General features: G+C 44.0%; 1 protein-coding gene across 1 annotated transcript in view; it reads left to right on the top strand.

The window, feature by feature from the left end:
- The window catches only part of JPH1 (junctophilin 1), a 550873-nt gene that overhangs the window by 348181 nt on the left and 179311 nt on the right, over nucleotides 1-23381 (top strand). The window contains exon 3 of the mRNA XM_078687132.1: nucleotides 15869-15987. Coding sequence (XP_078543258.1) covers nucleotides 15869-15987 — 119 coding nt within the window. The remainder of the gene's footprint in view (nucleotides 1-15868; nucleotides 15988-23381) is intronic.

A 23381-nucleotide genomic window follows, 5' to 3' on the forward strand; every position in this document is an offset into this window, starting at 1 on the left:
ACACACACATTCCTCACACACACCCACACCCACACCCACCCCCACCCCCACACACACACACCCACACACACACCCCACACACACACACCCACATATCCTACACACACACACCCTACACACATACCCCCACACACACACACCCCACACCCACCCCCCCACACACACCCCCCCACACACACACACCACACACACTCGCACTCATTATTTTTTTTATTTTTTTGAGGGGGTGCGCGCCCTGGTACACGTATCGGTACACGTACCGGTACGCGTACCCTGGAAAAAAAAGAAAGACAGAGTTTTTTAAAAATGTAGCATTTTTATATAAATTGGAGGTACCCTGCGACTTTTTTTTTTTTTTTTTTTTTTGCCTTGGGGGTCCTTGTGGGACCCCCTGAGCAGGCCTAGGGGGTCAGGGTGCTTCTACTCTGGCCCCTTTGCGAGTTTCACACCTTTGTTTCACTGCTTTCTTGTGCCTTGGTTCTAACAAGGCACAAGATGGCTGCCAACACTTCGTGGTTTTGAGTGTTGACAGACAGTGGCAGCCAATCAGCATGCCTTCCCGAGAAAGCTGCATGGTCATTGGCTGTCAACACTTCTAACCAGGAAGTGTTGGCATCCATCTTGGGTCTTAGTAGACTGAGGCACAAGAAAGCAGAAAAACAAACGTGTAGAACACAAAAAGGGGGCAGGGTAGAAACACCCTGACCCCTTAGGGCTGCTCAGAGGTGGTCCCACTAGGATATTAATATATTTAAACGTTATCCGCTAATAGAATTAGCATTAAAAAAAACTTTGAAATTCACTGAAAAAACCATAGGTTTCAGGCCTTATATAGTTAGGAATTAGCATTTAAAAAACCTTTGAAATTCACTGAAAAAACTATAGGTTTCAGGCCTTATATAGTTAGTAATTAGCATTTAAAAAACCTTGCAAATTCACTGAAAAAAACATAGGTTTCAGGCCTTATATAGTTAGGAATTAGCATTTAAAAAACCTTTGAAATTCACTGAAAAAACATAGGTTTCAGGCCTTATATAGTTAGGAATTAGCATTTAAAAAAACCTTGCAAATTCACTGAAAAAACCATAGGTTTCAGGCCTTATATAGTTAGGAATTGGCATTTGAAAAACCTTGCAAATTCACTGAAAAAACCATAGGTTTCAGGCCTTATATAGTTGGGAATTAGCATTTAAAAAACCTTTGAAATTCACTGAATTTTTGTGTCTGTGTCCGTCAATAAGGTCAAACCTGTGAAAGAACGGAAAATTGTGATATATATTACAATCCTACATACGTCTTGAATTTTTTCCATGTGCATGCCTTTACTTCATTGTAAAGGCATATGCATGGTAAATTTGCATTCGTTGTAATGATGGCATGGTAAAGGCATGTGTGGTTCGGTCATTCAGCCCGCTGCCAGTGGTGCATGACCTGTATGTTTTGATGCCTTTGTAAAATCTAATAAAGAATTATTTCAAAAGACAACATCTCATACTTGTCGAGTACCCCAGACTCCGTAGCCCCAGGGGAACACTGATGTGGGTCAAGACTTAGAATGGATCTCGTTGAGTGTAAAGAGAACTGAAGGGAATTATCATATTTTTGGAAGAAAAATAGCTTAAATTCTGACTAACATCATGTTCAATGCATAGTCCCAGCCAGGCAGAATGAGGGAAATCTGACTGACACCCAGTGATAAAACCTCAGGACATGCAGATTTTGAAAATATATGGTTGTGGTCTATTTCAGTGCAGCCCAATGGTCATACTTGCGTCCAAAAGATAGTTAGATTTCAGTTGGTTTCTACATTTCTGAAATACACTGCTCCCAGTTTGTTGCCTGTGAGCATCACAAATCAATGCAGAGCTCATGCGTGTTTGGTAATCCTGAGCTGAGTTTTCCAGTTGAACAAAGTTGGGGGTCAAGCCTTCAAGTATATGTTCCTACGTGAGGGAAACTGAAGATAATTATCATGTTTAGGAAACCTTTGCACACAATGTGATGTTCAGTGTATTCTCCCAGTCAGTCAGGGTGAGGAAGGTCTGGAACTCAGTGATAGAAACCTTATAATGAGTAGACGGTAAAAATATGTGCTTGCTAACATGCAGCTTTGATACCTGGGACCCAAAGAGAGGTTCCCTAAAATATAATTTCACTTTCAGCTGCTTTCCTATTTTCCCTGGTGTACTGCACCTGGTTTCTTGTCGCTGGGCACCCCAACCCAAAGACAACGCCGACATGTCTGGCACCCCCATGCTCAGGAGAACTAGAGGTACACAGATTGGGATACACAAGGGAAAATGAAAGGAATTGCCATGTATTGAAAAGCACGATGCTAAAACAATCCGCCATGTTACATCCAGTGTTTTCTACCAGGCAGTCAGGGCTAGAGGTCTATCTTGCACCAACGGATTCCTATGGTATTACATGATTATAAAGTACTTCGTTTTTATACTTCTCATATAGTCCTGGGTTGTTGTCAAATGGTCAGTCTACTTCAAACCCTGATTCTTCGACAATTTAGCGCTACACAGGGCAATAAGTTATTGGTTAGGGTTCTGCACTTTGTTTCTCCAGTTGAGAAATGCAACAAAATATCAAGCAAATGAAAACCTCTCTAGATTTGTCATTATATCCTCATAGCCCTGAATGTTTCAAAGGAACAAAATATAGTTTGTTATTGCACAAAGAGACCAGAATGGAGCTTGTGTTTAAACAATGTAACGCAAATGTTTTTTTCCAAGTAATTCTCTGTCGCAGAAGTGCCTAAATTCTTTGAAAGTGAAAGGGCTAAGCAACAATCACTGGTTTATTGGTTTTAGTAGCCTTGTTGTGGTTTGATTTTACATTCTTATATTATCATGGAGAGTGCTTTATTTCACTCTAGTGTTTCCAGCGATGAAAAACAATCTATTGGCATCTGTTAGGAAGTGCTGGGAAGTGAGTCATTTGAACAAATGTATAGTTTGACATATTCCTCAACATTCCTGCCATGGTTGCTGTCCTGTTGCTATGCTTCCTAGCTGTACTACACATGAAAATATTCTTCCAAGAATATTCAAGAGCTTGAGCTAAGTCATTAAAGCTCAGCCATCTGCTATAGAATACTGTATTCAGTGGGTACATCGTGTGTGCCAGTTTGAAGCATCTTTGAAAGGTTGGATAAATAATATATTTTGCCCAAAACGTGAGTGCAATGGATCTGTCAAGGTTAGATGTAGGTGTGTGTCATTATGTCTTATTATAATTCATTTTCAGCATGAGTACGAGAAGATATTCTTCAGAACCGCATGTTTAGTACAATTTGCATGTTGCTGCCACATCATTATTATGTTGTATTGTTTGATAGGTGACAAAAACACTCTTACATATTTCAAAACTAAAAGAACAATTTGAATCCGATGTGCGTTGGGTAAAATGAAAATTCGAATAGTCAGTAAATTCAATTGATTAATAGTTTACTGTATTGACATATGGTGTTGGCTAAAGCTACTAGCTAAAAGTTTTAAATTAGTGTTAAATGGTAAACAGGAGCAGAATTGTGTGTGACACTTTATTCAAGCTGTTTTTCCACCATAGAAGACGAGCCTGTCTTCCCTGTCTGCCTCCCTCTGGAACCCCGAATTGCCTGTGCTTAACTGCTCTCCTGTTTAAAAAAAATGATATTCTTCTTCTCCAGGTCTGCTTCTCAGTGTTGCAGCATCCATTCTGTGATGTGATTCATAAACGTTTTAGTGCATCTTCGGTGTGCAAAAATGTTTCTCGAAGGCTTACCTCTACAGATCCCAATTTCACCCATAGATAAAGCTTTTTACCATAGAAATTCCTTGAGCATGGCAGATTTTCCCCAATTATTGGTTTAGGGGTGGGGAAGTTGAAACTTTGACATTCACATTCATTCTATACGTTTTGATTTCACCCAATTTTTAGGAAAGAGATTCCTAAAAGGTTGTAGACGGGGTCGGCTTTAACCTTGCTGGCGCTCAGTGTGACAATTTTTTTTTTTTGCATCCATCCCACCCCCATGACTTTATTCTACACTGATTCCCTCACTACCGCCCTCCACCAGTGCCCCTAATCTCTCCGTAAATGTATTTCGACCCTAACTAACCCGTGTCAGGAATATGTTTTTCCCGAGAGGACAAAACTTTAACGTGCTATAAACAATCTTTTCGTATTGTCCAAACTGTGGTCAAGTGCAGTAATAAGAATGGACATCCCGAAAAAGATGGCAAAGTAACCAATGGAAAAGGGTACACATTTACAAGTGGGCTGCCATTTTACACCTGTAACTCGATCACTTGCAGTGCGGTGCTGTTTGGGATTATTGAAGGCTATGAATGTATGTAACCTATGTAAACATTTGAGATATTTGGGAAGCGAATGGAAAATAGAATTCTTAGTGGAGTTCTCGTAGCACTCAGTGGGGAGTTAGTTTAGGTGCGAATGTAAAAGGGAGGAGTGTGCTAGCCGGTGTTGAGCAGAGAAGAGATTGCCCTGATACATACCCGTTTCTTTATTTTTGCAAAATAATCTAGTCCTCTTTTTCTATTCTTTTACTGCTACAAATGAATTCAGGGGAAATATTTTGGACTAAATATATAGCCTACAAACAGTGTTTTCAAAACAACTGAATATTTGTATGCTGTGTTGAACAGCTAAACAGGTTGGATGATGATAAAAACTACGAGATTACTGAATTTTAAAGGTCTGTGTCCAAAATATTGTTTCTTAACAGTTAATGAAAGACTCTGTTAAGACATGAACAGGAGGCCCATGGTGTTGGCGTCAAAGTGTGGAGCTGCAAAAACGACTGAACGTGTTGTGGTACTAATTGGAAGCTAACTGTACAACCAAAAAATTTAAATTCTTCACAGTTACAAACTATCGAGACAATGATATGTTGTGCTGAAGTTTGCTGTTTTTTAACCTTTCATATTAGCCGTAATTTCTGCTTATGACTTAAATATATCTTAATTTTATTTGTTTATTTTACCCTGTGGCTCCTCGCGACCCTGCATTAGAACGCTCTACGCAATCAACTACCAAAACAAACAAGGTAAATAGCATGGGAAGAATGAGACACAGCATCAACATAACCCCTAAGCCGCTGAGGCTTTTCCACCCCCAGTGCTAAGCTCCTTTTTTATGTTTGTTGATGTTTACTGCTTAAGGTTCACAACTCCCCCCCCCCCCCCCCCCCCCCCCAAGTTACCCATGTCAAATTTGCATCCTTTTTCAACATCCTTGGGATTTTAACAGTACACAAGCTTTGTAGATTTCCCTAGTGGGAACTAAGACAAAAACAAAATATGGTTCTACATATTTTTTTAAGTGGGGGAAAAAGTGCAGTGCAAGATTTTTTTTCTCTAAAAATGGCATTAATAAAAGGTTTGTAGGTCAAAGATGACTAACTTCCCAGCTATCAGGAACAAACAGAGTTGTTAAAAAATATATTTTTTTCCACACTTTTTGTAAAGCGGTACTCCATTTACCCATTTTTTGTGGTTTCAATCTACTTGCAGTGACAAAGACTATAACGTAACTTGGAGACAACATTTTTGGCATGAAAAATTACCCATTTTGTCAATGTGGGTAGCAGTGGAATTTAGGCCACACTCAGCTGCGGCCAGACAAATTTACCAACCCAAGACATTTTCTAACACTAGACACCCAAAGGAGTTCAGGGAGGTATCACTTGAATGGATACAACTACCTTTTCTTCCACATAAAATATATGGTACATCTTTTCTTGAGAACTAATACATTTTCCAAATTAGATTAAACAATTTGAAAGGCTGCATAGCGTGTCAAAAAAGGCCATTTAATGTCACATGTTGTTATATTTGCTGCTCCATTTCAGTCACTTTCCCAGAACCTAAATTTTGTGTGGTACAAAGTGAAGCAAGTTGGAAAACATATGCCAAGCTGAGATGGCCTCTGATGACAGTTGTGCAGACTTCCCACCCTCTTTCCTTGCAGAGTTCAAACAATATGGCTATCTTATTTCCTCTGAGGCAGGAATGTGGTGGCAGAGTGCTGATACAACAGCTAATGAAATAGAGGCTACTATTTTTACTGCAGTAAGACTTTTAATAAGAGATAACTCAAATTCATGAAGGACATTGGTCTTCATTGTGACTGTCTGACAGTAGACTACATTTGCATTGTATGTTGCCAACTTCATCAGATGGATAGTCAACTTCTTATACAATGTGTGCGTCTTACGACTCTCATTACATGCCTGGAGTACTTGGTCAATGCTGGAGACTTTGGTCCTGCCATTCGGGCTGCAGCTTGCGGCCCTGTACTTTCTTGCGGCTGTCACTGAGGCCGCGGGGAGTTGCCGCCTGGAACTCATGTTGGCTTCCGCATCATCCTTCCCCCCTCCTGTGCTTCTGCATTCTCGGAGACTGCTCCCTTCTGGTGCTAATGCACCACCTTGGCAACCTCTGAAGATCCTGCTAAAGCCTACCAGCCGTGCATGCTGCTTGTCTGCCTGCCACTAGTACCCCACTGTTCAGCCACTGATAGTCTACGGTACCCGGGCCTCCCTGTCTGACTGGATACTAAAGCTTGGAGGTGCGTTTGGCACATTGCTTCTCCGTCTACACTGTTTGTGCCACAGCCAGTGAAAGTACACTCTCACACCCCCTGCATCAAACTCTCGGGAATCCGTTGCTGCACAGTTTTAACACGACCTGCTCCAATCAATTTCAAGGACAGCTAGTGGGGGTGAGATCGCCCTATCTCGGCATGCCCAGTGCGTGCTCCTGTTGTGTCCCTGCGATCACTGGCGCAATTCCAGCCCGCCCTACTTTCAGGCTTGATGTACTGTCCGGACCACACTTACACCACTGCCTTACACAGTGGATTGAGACAAATGCACTATTCCCCACACTAATCTTATCCTCTCGTCCACCTGTTTTCCAGTTGAGGTATATGCTGACAAAGATGTTTTTGTAGTGGCGTATCAACCTCCGTTTTTATCCACTTGACTGGGGCTACATTACATGTGCTACACTATCTCTGTCGCGCAAGCGGGCCCAAGACACTGTTATATTCCTCTTGGTCACCTGAAGTTGCCTTACTGTCATGCAACATCAACACTTCTGCCTTCTCACTCTACCGCCACGCAACATTTAGTCACCAACACCCTGCACACGGATCCACATCTGGGCTCTGTGGGTAGGCTGCTTTTGCTGCTGTGTATCGCTACTGCATTTGACATAAGCAAGCAGGCTCACCCTCATCACTCCTGGACACCCAAGGGGCACTGAGGTGACCGGCCGGCACATGGGTCACCTGCGGTCCAGCGATGCGGGTGTACCCTCAGGCTAATCTGTTATTTTCTGCACCATGTCCGATGCCACAGACCCACCTACTCACCCCAGCGGAGCCACACTGCCCGTGTATAAGTTAGTTATAGTGTTGGCGGCTTTTGAAAACTACAGAGTCTCACTTGAAAACACGAATAATCCAGTTGCAGCAGGTTTCACTCTTTTTCGTGCTGATCACCGAAACTTGGCAAAGTGGATGCATGTGACGGAACAGTCACTGGCTACTTTGCAACCCAGGCACAAGCTACAGAAGCCCACCTCAATCAGCTCCCAAACATAATGAATCTCCGCAAGGAGAGAGCAGACGACGCAGAATGCTGCTCCTAACACAACAACATGAGTTGTGGGCCTCCCAGAAATGCAGAGGGTCAAGACCCATTTGCTACATCGAACAATGGATCAGTGGATTTATCACTCTGTGTGCCCTCTCACAGTACTTTTCCATAGAGAAAACTTATCATGTACCCTATCGCAACCTACCAATGGGAGTCAAACCAAGACCACTGATCTTCAATGTACTGCACTATCCGGATCATGACATCATCTTTGGAGGAGAGGTGTGGCGCCGCGGCCAGGGCGACTGACGCTGGAATCTGGGGATCAGGGTTCGATCCCCGGCTCCGGCGGCAGGTTAGCCCAGCACCATGTGACTCTGGGCAATAGCTTGCTTAATCTTCCCGACGGCCCCCAGCGCCTAGAGACCCTTACGGGTGATTGTGCGCTTTACAAATGTGGATTATTATTATTAGTAGATGACCGTTCTTATTGTAGACAATCTCCATGTCATGTTCTTTCCGGACTACACTCTGCAGTGCCAAAGAGGCTCATTCCTCTCTGGTAAATGCCACCTGCTTGAGTCGGATGTGAAATATTCCCTCCTATTCCCTGCGAAGCTTAGGGTCCTGGTAGACTGGAAGTCTCATTTTTTTACCTACTCCCAAGGAAGCATGCGACTGAATTGATGCAAAAGGCCCTGCATCGCAGCACCTTTCTCAGACCGGAGAATTGACACGGGTCTCCCACGCAAGGACCTTTATAGGCAGAGGCACGAGAGTGACCTCCAAGTGTTAAATCCATTCCTGACCTGGAGCAGATGATCCAGGAACAGCGTCATGCACTGCATATGGCCACAAGTTTCCGGGAGCACACATCCCACTTGGACGTCGACCGGAAATAGGTGGGGTCCTCCTGTGAAGACAGCTTATCTACCACCTGGCCTTCCAAATTGGACGTAGTGCTGCCAGAAGTCACTCCACAAACCGCTGATGTACTCCTTTGAAACTGCAGCTCCTACAATGTTATTCTCTCGCAACAACCGGTGCTGCAATGCCCTACAGGTCCCCCCCGAAGGGTTGCTTTGGCGGAGATCTTTTATTGGTACTGCCGTATGATTGAGGGTGTGAGATAAAGTGTTCTGGAAGAAGGGTGAGTAAGTGAGCGAATGATCTAACTAGCTAAGGGATACAGGATGAATTAGATTTAATATATAGGTTCCCTTGCCAGGTTAAAAAAACCTGTAGGTTGTATGTTACTGATGGGGGTAATGAGCCTCAGTAACTTTCGGTCAAAATGTTTGGCGCCGTCTGAGTGGTCAGAACGATCCCTTGTGTTTCTTACAGTGATGCCCCTGAAGAAGGGACACTCCATTCCCAAAATGCATTGGGCTTAGATCGTCTTTGTTAGAATGTCTAAAGATTCTTCAAGAATGTATTCTTTTATGTTTCATTATGTCAAACAAATGAAGTAAATATTAATTGTTATGGATATTTATTGTCCTATAAAGAGAACATTGAAAAACTTAAGAGTTCCTCTGCATGAACTTCATTTAAATGTTTTTGTATATATTGTTGAAACTATTGTATATCACATATAGTTGTGCTTGCTCAAGTCTAGCAGGCAGGTTGTCAGGCTAGCCCTCCTTTTTTCAGTATTTACGCGGTGTGAACAGGTGGTGAGGGGATTGAGACACACCATGGAAGTGGAACACGAGACACAGAGAATGGACTCCCATCCAGTCTTTAGCCCTTCCCACTGGTAGAGCGGGGGTGCGGATTACTCCTATAAGATATGGAATGGGGGGATGTGAAGAGCATAAAAAAAAATTATAGTTTAAATTTAAAAAATAAATATCTATAACTTGTTACAGTTTTCTTGTCATACTCTAAAGGTTCGGGACTTTTAACATACATTTGAAGTATTTAAACACATTTTATTTATTCCCACTTTTAAAAAAAAGTCCTACATATTTAGGATGCTGTTGGAAGCAGCACTTTCTAGTTGGCTTAAGGGATGCCCCCAAGTGAAGCAGGACATACCGCTCCCATCAAGGGTGGGTGATACCACTCGCTGTATAACCTATGCTCACCCTTGGGTGGCTTGGCACTGAGCAGTCAAGTTTATCTCAGAGGCAATGTGCAAAGCAAAGGCACAGCAGTCACTTGCAAGAAATTTAGAAAAGAGACTTCACACAGGATGTATGTAAATAACGCTTGTAATCAACACACATATTCAACACAAATATTCAATCATTATGGCATAAACATCAGGTGCTTTTGGGCATAAAACACATTTGGAAAAATTGCTAGGATTACTAGGCCCACTCGTATTGTTATGATATCAATAGTATACGCACTGTGGACAATTTCTAATCTAACCCCCCTTTCCCCTCCCCAGAGAGAGAGCACCCTTGTGGGTGCAACATGCTGTCTACCCCAAGCCCACCCTAGCATTTCTGATAATACAATCCCACACAGTTATAGGTACACCCCGGCTCACAATTATATATAAAAAAAATACATACAAAAAATAGAACACTTTTTAGCAGCACCGTGGGCCGGACTCACATGGGTAAACCCAGTGTCAAATGTATTGGTTCTTGTGGCATGAAATCAACGTATAAAGCGGCACTGCCTTTCCGAGTCGTGAATCACAGGCGGTCTGCCGACTATCACTCCCACTCTGCACCGATTCATGGTGCGCAGGTATTAACCCAGTCTGAACCGAACACTCACACACATATGCAGTAGGTCCCCTAATGTGGGGCTACTGGTACCCAGCAGATCAATGGATAACACCCTGCAGAATCTATGGCCCCAGCCTCCCTCCACCCTTTAGGCCACCTCCCGAATGTTCTATACCCCCGGGTGGAAGGTAACTAGCCCCTCCGCCCGAGGCTGTACGCGGCCAAAGTCACACTTAGTCTGGGTCCTCAGGAAGCAAGTGGGGATATGTAGCAAGTTTTAATTAGGAGGTAGACTTAACAAGTGGAGTTCAGCAGCTACTCCGTAATTTCACCCACAGGTCTCCGAACACAATGGAGTCACGTAGTCCTGATTCTGACCGTTTAGAAATTGTTCCTTCAACCCAGTCAATCTCTCTCGCTACTACTTGGCGCCAAAATGTTTTTGGGAGAGGTCATGTGTGGAGAGGACAGTTGGTCCACCGTGATGAGGGTCAAAGGTGAACTACCGATGAATGGGTAGTAACACAGGGGAGCCTCTCAATAGGAGTAGGCACCCTAACAGGTACACGTTGATCAGAGTTGTGCCAAGGCAATCCTGGCACAGCATTTGGTGCGCATTGGTTTGGGTCGCACCAGACATTTCAGGTCTCAAACAAGAAGAGTTGCGAATTTACCCACCCATTCAGCCACGTGGGGTACTGCAACTAGTGAATCCGCTCACCACCAAAAAGACACATATGAGTGTCAGAGCCCCTGCGGTACAGGAACCACACGCCTTAGATACGGGCAAGATTACTGGGGCTGCGCACTAGACAGTCCGGTCTCCAGACACATTTCTTAATTAAATGCTCACACCTCACTGCCCGTTGCGATTCAGTAGCCGATGGGGGTACTTGAGAGGGCATTGTTCGCCTGATGTCTCAGGTAGATCTTTGATGTTCCTGAGATCTATGGGAGAACAGAAGGGCCCGCCAACTGGGCCTTGAAGAGCACACTTCAGGGTGCACACTCTTGCAGGTCGTCGGCCCAGGCCAGCCCCTATGGCCCCTTCAATGGCTGTAATCTGCCATGTGCACAACGAGTCCTCTGACAATGTGCACCACGTAGTCTGGGTTTCTTAAGGCTACCTCACCCTTCGCTGAAGGATGGCACATGTAGTTATACTATTGTGTGTCTTTGAAGTTAGGAGTGGTTTAAGGGGTTTCCCTCTGCACCACAGCTGTCTCCCCTCAATTGTAGTCCTGTCTGCCATGGGCCATGAAAAAATCTAGATCTTAATCTTTAGTGGGGCCATGATTCGGCCCCCAGAGGTCAAGTGTCAAAACCTCTTTTTCCAACTATCCCATTCGGCCTTAAAATGGCAGAGGTCTGTCGTTCTAGTGGTATGCCAATGGTTTATGGCTGTCGCTAGGGAATGAACATACGTGCTCCCTCGACCCCTGGTGTCCACCGAAACCAGGCACCATGGCACACCATGCTCTTAGAGCATCAAAAAGTCCATATTCTATAAGCAGCATTTCCATGCGAGTTATGGCAAAACCTCCTATACCCCTGAAAAGGGTATGGCATGGCGAATCCACTGATAGAAACATCATGAAGCTGCTCCACTGCAATCCAATGTTGCAGCCCAGAGTAAGTTCAATCTCTTCCCCATGTTATGCGATGGAAAGAGCAAGCCTCATAGGTAGTGAAAATACACACATGTATTCCTCAGTATCAGGGCGCATGTGCGTTAGTGCAGACACAGACCTGCAATGGCAGATCGTAAACCTAGTTCTCATTCCAGGGGTGCAAGTGCACCCGCTGAGTCTGCAACAGCAGACTGGACACAGGTTTACTAATATAGGTGTCCGTGTGCAAGCTCATTGCTGCAGTGGCAGGCTGCACATACAATCACAGGCACCAAAGGTGCAGGTGCGCGCACACAGACGCCTGCAGTGGCAGGCTGCTCATGAGTTTAACCACTATCGGTGCCAGTGTTCACACTCTGGCCTGCGATGACAAGCCTGGCTCATGGGCTTACTCAGGCTCTAGCGCCTTAGGTGCGAGTACACGCACACCACTCTGCCCCGGCCTGCCATGGGTGCAAGCGCACTGATACAGGCCTGCAACGGCAAGCCTGACCCTGGTGTTAGCATGCTGGAGTTGCAGGTATGCACTCAACGGCCTACGATGGCAGGTCATGCACCTATCCAAAATGCCATAGGCTCCATGGCGTATCCTCAAGCCTGTGACAGTAGGCATCCTCAAGCCTGTGACAGTAGGCTGGGCACATATTTGAAACATCATAAGGGTGGGTGCGCACACCCAGGCCTGTAATGGCAGGCTGGGCGCATAGTTAACACCCCACGGGTGCAAGTGTGCACTCCCAGGTCTGCATTGGCAGACCGGTCACTGTTTCAGAACACTGTGTCAGTGCCTACTCCATGTAGGAAGGCGCATGCACTTCCACACTGTCTTCACAGTGAGAAAAAACTGGAATACCCCTGCACACTCTCGATAATTGTAAACAGTCAAAGGGTGGTGTTGACTAGTGGTGAGCACTGACAAAGCCTAGCAATTGAACAATAGATAGTAATAAAACTTAAAGTCTTTCGGTGGTAGGTGGTGTCTTTAATGTTCATAACACATGAACCAGCCGACACGTGTTTCGTTGCATTATGGGACAATCTTCCTGCGACTCCTCAAGGCTATGAAAGCTATGAGCAAGAATGGGAAGTCGCTCTATCGGTGATAACTCCAACCCGACGGGGCTCAGGACTTATGGGTGGAGGTAGTGTAGTTGTGTACCCGGTAGTGGTGGACCACTACCGGGTACACAGAGGAATAGTTGACCAGGGACACACATGTCCGAAGAGAGCAAAGAACATCCATGAGTATTCCCTTTACCTGGGATCGCTCACCTCCTACGTGCTTATCCGCACCATCAATACTTGACTTGGGTTCATATTATCGACGTAAATTGTACAGAGTATTCGGCTACACTTTTATTCACCCTATATCCTGGCGCTTCAGCCGTACTGGCAAGATTTCCATTCAACTAGACTACCTCCACCCATAAGTCCTGAGCCCTGTCGGGTTGGAATTATCACCGATAGAGCGACTTCCGATTCTTGTTCATAGCTTTCATAGCCCTGAGGAGTCGCGGGAAGATTGTCCCATAACGCGCCGAAACCCGTGTCGGCTGGTTCATGTGTTATGAACATTAAAGACACCACCTACCACCGAAAGACAAGTTTTATTACTATCTATTGTTCAATTGCTAAGCTTTGTCAGTGCTCACCAGTAGTAAACACCCTTTGACTGTTTACAATTACCGAGAGTGTGCAGGGGTATTCCAGTTTTTTCTTTATGCAGTATTAACCCAGGTTGATACTTCTTGCAGGGGTATAGGGTTTTCCCCTCAGCCCCCTTTTGCACCTCACATCCAACAATGAATCAGTTGAATCGATTACGTCTAATTACTAAGCAGTGCGCCCCTTCCAAGTAAATAACCCTTTCCAAGCCAATGTACTGTCTTGACAGTGGGGTCGTGCCCTAAGGCCACAAAAGAGAATCTGCGACACCCCAGAAGTATTCCATGGGACCAGGCAAACTCCAAGACAGGGGAAGTCCCGCGTGGGGGGTTCCTCACTACCTCCATATGTACCCGCCCAGTCTTCAGCCTACCACTCCCCCTCCGTGACGACGGTTGGCTGAGGTGTAATTAATGCCGAGCTAGACAGGGGCCCAATGGCGCCATTCTGGCCTGCAATGGAAGGCACGATACATGGTTGACAGACTATCTGGTGGGTGGCACACTCAGTGCTACATCCCACTATTAGCCAGTGCCACACCCACCCGGTATCTGTGGTGTACCTTTTTGAGGACCGAACAGAGGTACGGTACCCAAACCCATCTTGTACACATCCCCTGCCTAAAGCGGGTACGCACACCTTTCCTTTGCAGTGCAAGGGGAAAGTGCCCAAATTTCTAAGGTCATGCGGAGTGAGTTGGCAAAGACTAGGAGGAAAGAGTGAACATTTTTGGGGCAAATGCCCCTAAGAAGGGCAATGTCCAGCAGACTTTGTACCTTGTTTCTGTTGCTTTAAGTTATGTAACCTATAGAACCTGGTAGTTAACAGTTCAAACTTTTTTTACCTCTACAGTCATTCTTGTTTCATGAGTAAAGATGTATTGTCACATTTTAACAATTTATTCAGTACATTTCACTCCACTTAAAAAAAATGTTGAAGACAAAAGTGCTGAAAGCATAAGGCTTAAGTTATTTGTGCTTAATTTTCAGCCAGACATTCATGTTAGAACTCAAACTGTTTGTGTAAATGTTGGCTGAAATTCTGGCCACTAACAATAACAGGTATTGGCAAAGTTAATAGGTTGTGCCTGTGTGAGAGCTATTGACTTTACCAGTGTTTTTTAGCTATGATGTACATCAAAATGTCTGTTGTTAAATATGGCTAAAAGTTAGTGGCATTGCGTAGAGTAGAGTAGCATACAGAAGAGTGTTGTAGCGTAGAGCGGCATAGGTGAGATAGGAGTAGTGTAGTGTAGAGTGGCAGTGTGGAGTGGAGTGGCACAGAGTGGCGTAGAGTAGAGCAAAGTAATGTGGAGTGGTGTAGATTGGCATTGTATGGCCTGGAGTAGCATAGAGCATAGTGGCATTTAGTTGGGTGTTAACCCCTTCGACGCTCATGACGAGCCCAGCTCGTCATGGAGTTTCCATTGATTTCAATGGAAATTACATGGAAGATCATCAGGTACCTTAGCATCCAAGTGGTTTTAAAGAACGACTTAAAGTGGAGTTGCTAAGTGTGGCATATATTAGAGTGGCTTAGAATGCCGTAGAGTGGGATTGTGTGGAGTGGCAGGGAGTGGAGTGGAGTGGAGTGGAGTTGAGTAGAGTGGCATAGAGTAGAGTGGCACTTTGTGAAGTGGTGTAGAGTGGAATGGAATGGAGTGGAGTGGTGCTGTATAGAGTAAAGTGACATTGAGTAGAGTGGGACGGGGTAGTGTAGAGTGCAGAGGGGTGGAGTAGCTTAGAGTAGTACAGGTGAGGGTGTAACTAACAAACGCTGCAATAGAGATGGCAGATAGGGCGAAAGCAATATAAATAAGAAGCTGTATGCCGGAGTTAAAAGTACGAAAGCACATTGTACATCCAGGAATAATACTCAACCACTTACAACATTTAAAAAATATAGCAGTCCAAAAAGGCGAGGAAGAAGAAAAACTAGTAAGATCACATGTACTTGATTCATGCGTTAGGGAGGGGTTTACACAAGAAAGGAAGGTAAGCCTACGGGAGCTAAGCAATCGAACGATTGCAAGTTAAAGTGACAACAAAAACTACTCGTGGTATGTTGTGGGTGGGTTGTAAGCCCACGGAATTATAAACAATATGTCGCACAGCGTATGGATGTGTAAGCGAGGCCTAAAAACTGAAAAGTACTGTTTTCAAGCTGGTTTTAACTGGGGTAGCTGCAGTATTTTTATTTGAATACAACAAAAATATTCCCTTTAAACATAATTTCATATTAACTTGAGGCTCTGCTTTTTTCCCATGTAGGACTGCTCATGCAAGAGCGAAAGGTGATGCTGCGGACCAAGCTGCACAGGCTGCCCGCCAGGAGTCTGAAATTGCACGAGCAGTTGCCAGAGATCTTTCACCCACGTTTCATCAGCCTGGTAATGTTTAAGTCCTATATGTTTACGTGTATCTACCACTCTATGATAAAAAAATAACTGAAAATCCCTGTTATCCAATTACATTTTTTTGGGTTTTCTGGTTTCATTTCAGTAACTGTAATACAGAAACATCACACATTATTGCTGCACTGCTTCTCCAGCGAGTAGCTCGTGAGCTGCTGGTAGCTCTCCAGCTACCTGTTAGTAGCTCTCTTGTGTGCAGGCTAGTCTCCTAAATCAGAAGCTTTTGCTGGCTGACTTAATATATGTGTGCCAAAGTTGAAAAGTGTGTATTTTTCAGAACTCATAAGCTGATGATTGGAAAAAATGGTGGAATTTCCAGAATATATTTAAAGCTGATAATACGTCATGGGGCATTGGGGAAACTAATTATTCCTAGTGTTAGAGGTATGGCTGACTTGTATTACCCTTGTAGAGGCATACCACATTGTGAATGCTTTTTTTTATACATTATTGCTGGCAAATATAATTGATGAATTGAGGTGATTACTCATGTTAATAGGAAAGCGACTACTTTAATTGCATCTGCTATTACCAATATTAGTGGCTGGAGTGATTTTACTAGAATAAAAGTAGCTCTTGTCGCAGAAAAGGTCGGAGACTCCAAATATAAAGCTTCAGCAGAGCATTAGGAGCAGAGTATAAAGAATGATTTGTGAATTGTATTCATGTGGAAGTGCAAGGTTTAATTTTAAGGTTTTTTTGTTTGTATTGCTGGGGTGTTTAAAGAAAAGGGAGCCGGCAGTACGGAAGTGGCAAAACACATCGCTGGGTCCTTCTGTCGCCAATTCTTATCTTCCTCCGGAGTCCTTCTTGTGCATGCTGTAGGACCTGCTGTTGTAATCATCCCATGTTTATTTCCATGGGATTCAAAAAGCTTTGCTACATGGTTCAGCTTCTTTTGTCCTTCTTCAGTATTTTCCTCCTTCTCTGCTGTTCTCTACTCTTTCTACTTCCCTAACCTTTTACTGCTGTTCTAGGATCACCTGCTATCACCTAGTTTTCACAGTCCCTCCTTCGCATCATCATGCTCTCTCTGCAGTCCACTCTCCAGCAGATGTTATCTGTTGGAAACTACACTTTTTGCAGGGTTATCCCCAAACTTTTTGCTTCTTCCTCCCTCATTTTTCCTGACCCGTGGTTGTTGGCAATAGTACTCTGGGCACTTTACCACTGCTGATCAGTGCTAAAGTGCATATGCTCTCTGTGTAAATTGTTACTGTAATTGGTTATCCATGATTGGCATATTGTTTTTCACTATTGTAAGGCTACCTTGCTTATAGGCTATCATGGGGCATGCTGGCTACAGTGGTTACTTGCATATCTTCCCATAGGAGCAAGATAGGACATACAAGTCTGGTATCCCTGAAACTCAGAATTTAATAACTCATCTTTTAGGAAAGTTGTTTTTTAAATCCTGTGTTTGAGAACAGCACTTTTTAGAAAGTGGCGGTTCTCTTGTCTGACCTTTGTGTGCTCCAGGGCTGTGCTTTCCCTTCACAATGCTGGCTCCACCTCCTGTGGGGCGTCCGATGTTTCTGCTCTGCACTGTGAAAGGAAAGAAGGAGTCATGTAAACAGAGTGCTCCAGAACTGGTTTGGACCGGGCTCAGAGCTTCCCTGAACTCTGCTGAGAGAGTTCTGTCCTTCCTAGAGTGCTTGACCCAGTCCCTGGGCCTCTGGAAGTTGTACCTGTGTTGGGAAGCTGGAAACCAAGATTTTAAAGAACTTTCTGCAAAGTTTATCGCATCACTCGCTTGGGGAGCACATCCCTGTCAGTGCAAGGAAATTCCCACCGCTAGGAAGGCCGAGATCGTCGCAGCACCTGTTGCCGCTGCCAGTCGTCGCATCCTTAGCTTGTGGGACGCACCAGTCCGGTGCTGGAAGATTACCATTGCTGTGAGTATCGTCGCAGAGCCTGTCGTCACTGGGTGAGATCGTCGCACCGCTTGCTTTCGAACTGCATCACGTCGCAGCGAGAGTCGTCGCAGAGCCATCACATCGAGGGGCCGCGAGAGGAGAAGATCGTCGCTGAGCTGCGTATCGTCGAAGATCGTTGCTACCCCGAAGATCATCTCATCGTACCTTTTGCGAGCCACTTCCACCGAAACCTGTGCACCAGAATCCACGCAAGGGATCGCATCCCTCCCCATAAAGACTGGAGACACCGCAACATACCCGCTACGTCCAGCGGGGTTGTCGCATCGCCTCCACTGGGTCTCAGGAGTGACGCATCGCTTGCTTTTCAACGCTACAGCTTTCACTTGGAACTTATGTCGCATCTAAAGGTACAGTTGGCTAAAACATGACGCAACTGTGGATTATTTTAACGCAACCTTAAGAACTCATTTGAAACCATATTCTTGAACTGTATGTTGGATTTTTGTCGTTTTGGTCTTGTGTAGTTTAGATTAAATACCTTTATTTTTCTAAACTGTTGTGGAGTCAGTTTGTGGTGTTTTCACTGTGTAACTGTGAGTGTTGGCACAAATACTTTGCACATTGCCTTTGATAAACCTAACTGCTCATGCCAAGCTACCAAGGGGGTGAGAAGGGGTTATCTAAAGAGTGTATCCTTCTTACCCTGACTAGAAGCAAGGGTCCCTATTTGGACAGTGGTACCTACCTCTGCCAACTAGAGACCCCCAGTTCTAACATTATGCTATTGTTGTCTAGAATGTATCTAGTGTGCAAGTACCACTAGTCGGGCATCATAGCACTTTATCTGTCCATAGCGAAAATACGCGGGCCTGTTAGTTTAGGTGGAAAGCTGTGTAGTTTGTAAGTTGTGTGTGCAAAGATCTGGGTGTGACAGGTGAGGTCCTGATGTGGTGTGTAATGTTGAAGTGAACCTGACGCTGCTGGTGTGTGTGCAAATGTTTATAGAGTTATAGCATATGAATAGACCACAATTTGTGCAGTATTTATCTTGCGTACATACCTGTTATAAGCATTGTTGCTTACTGTGTGTGCCACCAATCCTAGATACTCCATGTAAGAGTAATTTAATCAGTTGCCATTGAGTATTAAGCTAATATACTACTTTCCCTGGCTCCTCTGACTATCTTTACTCATGTAACTCTGCCTCTGGCTGAGCTCATCCTAGTTCTGGTATAGAGGTCCCGGTTTCTTAGCTAAGGTCTTAGAATCAGAAGCTTGCACTGCCCCTGCTTGTCTGGTATCTGTGTGTGAAGCTTGCATTAATTGTGACTGATATAATTGTTCTCTATGTGAAGGAAGCTTACACTGTTGCTGCACCTGTTTTGTCCACGTATAAGATTGGCTGCCGCAGAGTATGATACACCTGCTGTCTGTATTAGATGATAGTCTGTGCTGCTGCTGAGTCTGCTATGTGTGCTTTATTGAACCTTGTGAAATTCTTTAGTGTCCGAAACTCCAGTATTGTGTAGCTTGAGAGGCATTAAAATTGTTTAGGGTACATGTAAAATTTCAAAGGTTCTCTTATATTTTAATTACAGATGGGTGTAAAGAACGAGTGTTGTGGTCAGTCTGAAATTCATGAACACTATGAAACTATAGCATTTCAGGATAATCTGGTTTGATTAGGTCCCTCGACAATTGTACGTTTACAGGTTAAACAAGAGCTTGGATTGCTTACCGTTTAGAATAGAAGGAATCTGATTTTCTACAAAAAAGGCAGTGTAGTTGGAATCGAACCTGAAAAGCCAAGCCAAGTGTTTGTTCTTCAAAGAATACATGTGATCCAGCTGCTGTCTCTTGGCTTTGATCTCTGTATATGTTCATGGTACACTAGCAACTGAGTTTATCCCTCAGCCCAAGGTCAAGACTCTCTGCTGTTATTTTGTGTTAATTTGTAGAGCACACAACTCACCTGGGAGAGTATCGTTGTGCTGAAGCAAGAGCTGTAGCTCTAGCCAGAGTCACAGAATTCTAGAAGAGAGGAGAAAGCTGTGATGTGCAGGAGCAGGTTGTTTTAGGCTTTTAGGAGCGAGGTAGAAGACTGGTAGGAAGGACGGGAAGACAGGATACTTCTGAGATGGACAGGAAGGCGAGATATTTTTGAAGTCTTGTTCCAGTCCTGTCATGAAGATATGGTGATGGTGTTTCTGCGGTGGTGTGTGATTGGTATGCTGAAGTTGGTGAGGTTGTGGTCAACAGCCAGATATTGGGCTTGTCTATTGTGATGCTGGTGAAGATGGGGTCCAGTAGGTGTATGTTAGCATGTGTGTGGCTTCCACTCGCTGCGGAAGTCCAACTTAATGATGTCATAGTCTGACCACGGAATTCTGGTTGTAGGGTGATTAGATTTGGAATCCCCTGTGATGGAGATCTGGGCAAGACCGGGTGGCACTGCTCCCTCTCTGAAGACCAAGAATGGCAGAAAGGGGTCAATTACTGCTTCAACTTCTTATGTTTTTTCTTGGGATTACCCGAAGACTTCGACCACAATGATGATCTGCCACAGGAACGATTTCAAGAGCGATATTTGACCTTCCTTTCACTATCAACCTATCATGGAGTGTAGATCCTGTATGGCCTTGGGATTCATTTGGGCACAATCATCATAGGTCCTGGAGTCGTGATCCCACACCAGGCATCAAAGACAATTTGCATGACAGACATATGATGACGACAATCTCTACACCATTCTAACCCTGTCGTCATAGGGGGCGACATTTTTCCTTTCTCACTGGGAAATTTTGACAAACAGGGAGACTAGATGACCAAGGAGAAGCTCCGGATCTGCATCAGAAGGAGCAAATTGAGTTGTTGGTTGAGGGGGGTGAAACCCTACTCAAGCAACAGCCATAATCCTTGTCAGGGTGAACCAAAAAAGTCACTAAATGAATCTGTGCTTAACACACTGGTAGCTTAGCACTAAAGGAATCAAGCTTAACTTGGAGTCAATGTGTAAAGAATTCATGTAGAACACAAACAGTAATGAAGATAAAGTGCAACACAAGAAATCTCCCTCACCAATCTAGAAAATAGAGTATATTTTAATAAACAATTTGACAACAAAGCAACAAAAATCTAGTTAGTAGAGCCAAAGCTATGAGATTTTAAACGTTTTGTAGAAATCAAGCACTATGAAGCAAAAAAAAGCCAACTGCAGTTACCTGGTCATGGTAGAGTTCATGCCGGCTGCAATGAAGTGCGGTCAGGATACAGGACACTGACAAAGTACCTTGTAGCATGGACGTCGACATGCGACGTCTTTGAATCAAGCTGCATGGGCCAGCATTGAAGAGTCGTTGACGGGAGCTTGCAATGCGACATCCAGCCATGTCATCAGGTAAGTTGCAGGGCCTGCAAAGACTTGTGCTGCGATGCATCTGTACAGAGGATGAGGTGTGTTGCGCTGGGACAGTGTCAGTGGTGAAGGATCCAACAGTGCTTGCAAGGGCTTGCACTGAGTTGTGTCAGTGCACAGGACAAGGTGTGTTGCGCTGGGCCGTTGTTGGTGGCGAGTTGCGTCGAGTTGTGTAGAGTTGCAGGTCTGTAATGCCCCTGTAGCTCGAACAGGGGACCAGCCAATTTTTTGGGAGTTCTGGGTCTACACATGTAGGGTTGGTTCAGCAGGGTAGCTCACAGCAGATGAAGAGTCTTGAGTAGCAAAGCAGTCCTTGGTCAACAAAGCAGGGCTTGGGCATCAGAGCAGCCTTCTTCCTGGCAGAGATCAAAGGTCTAGAAGTGATCTGAAGAGTTGGGACTCAAGGTGCACTACTTCTGACTGGTGCCAACTTTGAAGTGAGAGAAGCTCCTAGAATCTTCCCCTCCTATAGGTGTCTGGAATATTCTGCCTCCCTGCCGTGCTCCCAGTCTTTCTGTAGGGGGGCTAGTGTGAAGTTCTTTGTTATTGAGCTGAGCCAGTGTCTTTGAAGTGCACGTGCGGTAGGTGACCGCTTTACCCTCCTGTCAAGTTAGAGATTGCCTATCCTGCCAACAGGCGTACCTTCTATTGTGATGGTGTCTGGAGGAATACACAAAGACCAAAAGCCAACGACACTTAGTCCTGTGACCCAGCAGCAGGCTGCATGCACAAAATGGTTGGCGCTATAAAATGGCAACTAAGTGGCATTTTTACAATTGTGACTTAAGATCCAACTTTACCTCTAAATATAGTTTTAATTTACAATTCTTTAGACACCAAACTCAAAATTTCAATCTGCTCACAATTGGAAATTATCGCTTATTAAAAGTATCAGTGTAACTGAATGTTATCCTATGGGAGAGGTAGCTCTTGCGGTAGTCAAAAACAAATGAAAGTTTTTCACTACCAGGACATGCAAAAGTACATGTCCAACTTTTTAAATGCACTGCACCCTGCCTCTTGGCTTTGTAGGGCCTACTCTTTCGGTAACTTACATGTATTAAAAAGGAAGGTTTAGGCCTCGGAAAATGGTTTATTTTGCCAGGTAGAATTGGCAGTTTAAAACTGCAGGCTACACAGTTGGTTTCAAAAGAAGTGCTGCAGGCCCATAGTAAAAGGAACAAATGATGGACGGAATGCTGAACAATGCAAACATTCACCCCCAGTCACAAGGATCTGGGTTTAATCCATTGTTCCTTTGCTCACCACAACACCCGAGTTTGAACCCAACCACATCCAGTCTTGACCCTGCTCCACATCGGAACAGTCAAGCCCGAAATGCCAAGCAAGGTCCTCCCTGGACCGTAAAGAAGCATCCTGGGACCAGTTTGGCGCATCACCCCTCATCAGCTAGGCTAGCTTAAATGGGCTCACTGACACAACATCGATGTAAGAAATATCTATGTTAAAAGTATTGAGTAAAAAATATAGCCAACAAAAATATTGACTCATATACCTAATTAGGTAAGTACAAAATTATCGACTAAAAAATAGTGATGTGAAAAATAGATGTATACAATATCGACTATCAAATAAGTATAAAATAATATATATTAAAGATTAAATATAATTTTAACAAAATAAAACACATTTAATATACAGTTTATATACATATATATTTACTTTAAAACAATTATTAAACTGTTTTAATTTATGGTAAAAGTTTAAAATCTAAAAATAAAAATATATATTAATGAATAAATATAAAAAAAACAGATCTATAATAAATTAAAACATTCAACTGTTAAAAAAAGATTTAAAATAACATTTCAAAATACAATAAATGCAACAGTTGGGAAAATGTTGGATAGCAGAAGGGTAAAAGTAACTATTCCCACTCCAGTGAGTTTAATAGTAGGGTAAGTGTTGGACAGCAGAGGAATTAAATTTACTATTCCAACTCCAGTGAGTGCAACAGCAGGGAAAGTGTTGGATGGCGGTGGGGTACAAATTACTATTCCCGCTACAGTGAGTGCAACAGTATGGAAAGTGCTGTATAGTGGAGAGGTAAAAGTTAC

The sequence above is a fragment of the Lissotriton helveticus genome, chromosome 4_1 (assembly GCF_964261635.1).
Source record: "Lissotriton helveticus chromosome 4_1, aLisHel1.1, whole genome shotgun sequence".
Lineage (NCBI taxonomy): Eukaryota > Metazoa > Chordata > Amphibia > Caudata > Salamandridae > Lissotriton > Lissotriton helveticus.